This window comes from Vigna unguiculata, chromosome 11 (genome assembly GCF_004118075.2).
Source record: "Vigna unguiculata cultivar IT97K-499-35 chromosome 11, ASM411807v1, whole genome shotgun sequence".
In the NCBI taxonomy this organism is placed as follows: Eukaryota; Viridiplantae; Streptophyta; class Magnoliopsida; order Fabales; family Fabaceae; genus Vigna; species Vigna unguiculata.
In genome coordinates, this window is record NC_040289.1 from 3,034,025 (window position 1) to 3,040,503 (window position 6,479).

At 32.0% G+C, this 6,479-nt stretch overlaps 1 protein-coding gene across 2 annotated transcripts; it reads right to left on the reverse strand.

The window, feature by feature from the left end:
• Positions 1-1,745: 1,745 nt before the first annotated feature.
• Positions 1,746-6,479, reverse strand: LOC114168660 (protein ZINC INDUCED FACILITATOR-LIKE 1-like). Of its 2 annotated transcripts, none has more exons than XM_028053561.1 (18): positions 6,372-6,479; positions 6,039-6,244; positions 5,542-5,582; positions 5,259-5,319; positions 5,065-5,167; positions 4,872-4,974; positions 4,718-4,771; positions 4,575-4,637; positions 4,401-4,450; positions 4,211-4,286; positions 3,883-4,068; positions 3,713-3,800; positions 3,500-3,585; positions 3,108-3,215; positions 2,955-2,999; positions 2,765-2,853; positions 2,357-2,400; positions 1,746-2,200 (listed from the first exon to the last, which is right to left on the reverse strand). In XM_028053561.1, exons 2-18 carry the CDS (start codon positions 6,196-6,198, stop codon positions 2,088-2,090), a joined length of 1,470 nt encoding a protein of 489 aa, XP_027909362.1. In that variant the 5' UTR covers positions 6,199-6,244; positions 6,372-6,479; the 3' UTR covers positions 1,746-2,087. The 2 variants fall into 2 exon arrangements, with proteins under 2 accessions (XP_027909362.1, XP_027909361.1); XM_028053560.1 differs by having other exon boundaries at positions 6,368-6,470.

The following is a 6,479-nucleotide window of genomic DNA, read 5'->3' on the forward strand; positions in this document are numbered from 1 at the left end:
CTACTATGAGCGGGGAGGTTCATAGTAGGTGTTCACGCATGTTGGACTACGAGCGGGCAGGTTCGTAGAGTTGGACTACGGGCGGGGAGGTCCGTAGAGTTGGACCACGAGCGGGTAGGTTCGTGGGAGCATGATAATCCCTAAGGACCAAGGTTGTGAATGGATCTTTCTCATATAGGTTATGAGATTGGGGTATAATGTTATAGAAAGGTCAATAATCTAAAATTGATTAAGTTGGACTGGGTGAGGGTCAATTCTTATTATTTTATTGTTTGTATTATTTTTCTTTTCAGCTCACCCTTGCTTGTTTGTGTGTTTGTGTTTGGCGATGATCACGTGACTTGTTACGTGGGAGCAGACGTGAATTCAGGTGATCATGCTGATGCTTAGCAACAGAGCGGGGCTACCGATGGGGGATTTTCTTTATGTTATGCTTTCCTACCTTTTGTAATAGACATTATGATGTTTTATCCATTATGAACTTGTAATAAAGATGAGATAGTACGAATGGATTATAGCGAGACAAGTTTGAAATTTCCTGCACTTGGGAATTTATTGTAATGTCTGATTTTCTTAAAGTATATTTTGTGAAAAATCAGTTTTATCTAGTAATATCCATATGGGGTGTTACATTTATGAAATGAAACTTGGTTTTCTATGTCACTCCTACCCTTAATATTTTTCAGATCATTACATTTTTACTATAAAAGAAAATCATTTAAATTTTAATATTTTGTAAATTGTTTTATTTTAATATATTTTTGCTTTTGAAATATTACTTTCCTTAAAAAACAATTCGTATATGCTATTGTATATTGAAACACCATCTTACATTTCAAAAATTAAGTTGCTCATAATTTCAAACACTACTAAAAGAACTCATATTTCCTGTCAATTTTGTTTTGAAATTTTTTTGTAAGAAATACTTATAAATTTTGTTGAGAAAAAAAATTTATAAGAAATTGATATCAATTTTCTTACAAAATATTTCGTATAAAACATTTTTCGCAACAAATTTCGTAGGAGATACTTTCAAATTTTATAATTTTATAAAAAATGATTACCTATGAAAGAATTACCTGCTAATTAAAATTTTTAGAGAAAATGATAGAAAAAAAGTATTTTCTTGTAAAATTTTTTAACAAATTTACAAAAATAAATCTCATATAATATGAGAATTTCTAGTAGTGAAAATGTCCGATGAAGAAAGAGTCATACCATTGTTAGATCAAACCAATAAAGATTTATACAAGGAACTTATTATATTTGTTCTTTAAGAATGTGGATCTCAACAACACAACCCAAAACCTACTATGACTATAAGAAAAATTCCATGAGTTAAAACACGAAAATTTTATTTTCTTCGTGAATAATCCTATATTAGCAACGTACAACCATAAATTGTTATGGTTATCTTTTATTTTTATTTTTTCTTTTAATTTTCAAACTGTGTTTCATTAAATGAAACTTAAAAAGAGAAGAATTATGAAAAACACATTGAGAAAAATTAAAATTTAAGTGACTTTCAGCATAACATTTATTTCAATGAAAAAATAAATAATTTATTCCTTAGATACAAAGATAATAATTATGCTTCTGAAATAATCATATGATTTCTTTTTCAAAATTTAAATGTTATATATACATAGTATGAATTTATTTTATATAAAAAAGTTATTGATGCACTATTTTTTATTGCACACACACAATAAAGAAAAACAAGATATTTTAACATAACAAACCAATAACATTACTAAGAGAATATACACTTATACCCTCTCCCCAACTCAAAAAGAATACATTCACCACTTCCACAAATATTCTTAACAACATAACTAAATAATAAAATTGTATAACATAATATACACTCACAAGTTTGTTCAAGCTCCTAAAGATTATTCATCAATTTTACACATTTTTTATCTAATTTTGTTTTTCTGTATGCCTTTTTCCATTGAGTAGGTGTCATCAAATCAGATTCACAATCATTAGTCCCAATTATTACAAACTTGATGCTTCTAGTTACCATCACTTCTCTCAAAAGAGAACAATAGCTGATAAAAGTTCTTCAGCATATTTGATTGGTATCACTGTAACTGATCTATGTTTGTTTTCTTTTTTTCAACAAGGAATGGTTTGAACATCATGAGTAATCCAATTGCTTCAACTATGTTCAGGAAAAAGAACACCATGTGTGTGCCTGCAAATAAATGTACAACACTAAGCTCCTAGTAATATACTACAACTGGTAAAAGAACCAATGCCTTTAATAACTATCTTGACATCATATATAGTGTATCTATAATCGGTCATATGAAACAAAAACCAGAACAAATAAAATAGCTGATCATCGTACCTGGGAGGAATGAAGCATCCATTCGCTTTTGTGACCAAGTTAGTCTGCATTCACCATCATCATATCAGAAAATTGGAGATAGAAATGTTGAGAAATGAACTTTAAACCTAATTTAACTTCATAAACTAACTTGTAAAGTGAGGTTTGCATTCACATGTATACTCTAAATTAGTCTTATCTCTAGTGAATGTAGAACTTTCAACACGAAAGTATGTGGATTAGAAAAAAATATCTGCTAATGAAAAAATATTCAACTACTAAAGTGTCTAAGTGGATTTGGGGTAAGTTTGGACAAACTTCACTATAAATACTTTTAAAAGAGAAAAATACAAAGAAAAAATGAAGATATTATGGGAGGAATGAAAAAATAAGTGGAACAAAAGTTGAAGAAATCATAGGAAAACTTACACTGTACCACCTGTAGCAGGGCCAATAGCATTGAATAGAGACATGCCTGTCATAGCAATTCCATTAGCTGCACCTCTTTGGTGTTGTTCCTGTTTTCCAAATCAACATGTTATACATGCAACAATTCCATCAAAAACTACTCTCCGCAATTTCATATAATCAGAGGACATAGAATTATCCAAAATTTTACCACTGCTCGGTTTTGTAGAAGGAGCAAACCGGTTATAATGGTGATCTAAATCCGACAAAAGAGAGTAAAATCGGTCAAATTTGTAGAACACAGAAATTTTTAGTATATCCAGTCCTCAAAATCACTAATAAAGGATTGCAGAGGTGTACTTACAGACAGAACATTCTTTAGGATTGTAAAAATACTTAATACTATGTATAGTGCCAAGCCTGACAACAATGCTATGAAAGGGTAGCTTTGCAAAAGAGGTATTGATAATATCTGCATATGGGACCAAAGTAACAGTACACATTTCAAATAACAAAAAATGAAATGTTGAAATGAAATAAGGACGATGATATTTTGACTACTAAATATTGACAACTTTCTCTTACAACATGAGGTGTCATCTTCTAAGTGGTTTTGAAATATTGAAAATAAGAAAAAGGACAAATGAAAAATCACTTAAAAGATAACACCTAAGGTTGTAAAAGAAAGTTATCAAAATTTAGTAGTCAAATAATCATTTTCCATGAAATAATTGCCAGAATCAGATGAAAACTCACAGAAGAGATCCGGGCAATAGAAACAGGTCCAGTAGCTTTTTCCACAGATGGATATATGGAAATTTGGTAAATGATAAGTGCAAGACCTGAACATTTGAGAAGTCACAGAGTAAAAGTTTTCACATCTTTGTGTCTGTCAAAACCAAAGGAAAAACACTTCCAAAATTTAAGTCCAACAGTAATAAGAATGTTTTGTTTGTTCCAGAGATGCACCTGATATTGAAAGAACATTACCAACATCATCAGTTGTAAAGTTTAAACCCCCAAGCCTTTGAGGACTAACAGCCCATAAGGAGAAAACCTAAAGAAACAAGGATGAATGAATGTTGTTCAGTCAGAAACACAGAAAAAAACAGGAAATATCCAAACAAGATGTATCATACCTCTAGACAAGTAATATCATGAAGTGAGAAGATGCAATATGGAATGATAGAAGACATTAAGGGCCAATTAAGGAAGAGGTTTTCGTTCTTTTGGATATTTTCATTGCCACCAGCACTTCTTCCATTTTCTAAACCATTGGAATCATCTAGGGATTCATCGCTACCATGGTGGTTGTGAAGTGTTTCCTGCAGGTATTTCAACAACTGCATTAGCTAAGCTGAGAAAAACACACAAGAAGGATTTTTCATGATATACAATGTCATCATTAAAATGTTAAAACAACATCCACAATACATAATCAAGAGGGTAAAAAAAATCTTTACACACCGGAATCCAGATGCAGCCAATAGCTACTACAAATGCAAGTGCTGATATTACAAAACTGGGTAAGAAGTATGGGAACCTGCACAAACATTCATGTTTAGGAAAATGAAAATCAGAAACTTGAAAATTGAGACATGATAAAAGGGTAGAGAGAAAAATGAGACATGAAAATTGAATCCAAAATACTACTTACTTATCCCAAAAGGAATCCTTTGGAAATATATGAGGGTACTTTTCTACTGGCTGCAATGGAATTTTGTCCAAAGTATTAGAAAATGCAGATGAATACAGAATTTGAGGTGTCAAAATATCTGTTACAAACTAATATCTACCATATGGTTCAGATGAAGAAGAATACAAATAGTACCTGAGACAAATAGCCTCCCAATGCTGGACCAATAATTAAACCTACACCCCAAGCTGCACTTACCTAAACCCAAATCATAAATTCAAATAGCTAGCGTGCAAAATCAGTTCTAAGAACTATGTAGAATAGCTGGTGATGCTTACTGTTGAGAGTCCAAGAGCTTGGTGTTCTTCACGAAGAAGTTCAGTGACATAGGCCTGTTGAACAAGATAAATTTGCACAAATTTAAAATTGGTATCCAAGTACTTGTGGATGAAACATGAAATTGGTAACTGTTTGGAGTTAAGAATATGATACCTTCACTGGTCCAAGCAAACTATTTAAACATCCTAGAAGAAACCTCACTATAACAGCCATCCAAAAGCTTGTGCTAAGGGCAAATAGTGTGTTGAAAATGACGCTGAAATCAAGTAAGTAAGTATTGATGATTATTGGAAACTTCAAAGCAAAATATAAAGAAAGCTTGAAATTCATTTGCATATATACTTACACTGAAGTAATTCCTATAACTATAACAGGTTTTCGACCAATGCGATCAGCTATAGTTCCCCAAAATAAAGATGTCAAACATCTTCCAAGCATAAATGCAGAACCTGCAACATTTTGTATTATGCAGACATCACAAATAAATAGCCTACGAGAATTGAAGACTTCAAAAAATGGAAATACTAGAAGTAATCTTACCCATGTAACCAGCATAAGAACTAATATCAGCTTCTGTTTTCGCAATATTAAAATCCCTTACCTGGAAATAAATTTTCAATCATTGAGGACATGTGCACCAGCATAAAGTTAATCATTAATCAAAAACTTTTTTTCTTGAGTAATTCATAACAATAACAAAACCATAATAGCAAATCATAACAAATCCCTTACCTGGATTTGTTATGATTTGTTAATCATAACAAATCATAGTTTACATCGAGTGAGAATGTTCCAGTAAACCAGTAATGATGGTTAAACTCACCATGAAATAAACGAAAGGAAAGAGAGATGATATTGGCAATGCTGTACAGAACAGAAGAAAGTGAGATTAGCAACTGATTCGGGTGACAAAAATGACAACATTAAAACACTGATTTGTTTTCTTCAAGAAAAGAAAAAGGATGAACCGAAGTTTTTCCTGTTTTAGCAACACAACACACAAAATTTCTATCAAGAAAACTGTTGGATTTGAATCAATAATAATAGAAGATAATAACTTGATAAAGAAAGATACAGTATAATTAGTATACACATAAAGTTCTTTTATGTACAGAACCTAAGAAACAGAAACGGAATAATAACAGAAAAATCGTTTAACACAGTTAAGATAAACATCATTTAATAAGTGCGTTAGAATAAGCTCCAGTAATAGATGTTTTTGTCTTGTGTTGTTTTTAATAAAGGAATGAGTTGAGAGGAATGAACAGAAAAAGAAGTTATGCAGTATATATAATGGTGAAAAGAGAGTGAAATGGTTACAAGCACAGAGAACGAGCATCCACACGATGAAAAGCTTTGTGAAGAGTACAGAATGTCCCTCACTCATCTCTTTGGCTTCATCCACTTTACAACCGGGGCAGTTCTTGTAGTACTTCTTCTTCTTCTCCAACAATGGTTGTTCAACGTTCTCTTCTTCCATGTTTCTGAGAGAACCCCACCACTTGTTTCTCTGTGCTCCCTTTTTCCTACACATTTACATGCATGCATCATTCAAACCCAGAAAAGATCATAGTATCGTAAAAGATGAGTCAAAGTCACTTTGTTATGAAGCACATAATGAAAAACAGACATCGGTTGGGGAAACGAACATACACACGACCAAAGGAGAAGACTCTCGGACTTTGTCGTAGGTTTGGCGGTGCAAGAATGAACAACCCAAATCCTCCTTTATCCTCTATAAATAACTTGGAGCTCTTATTA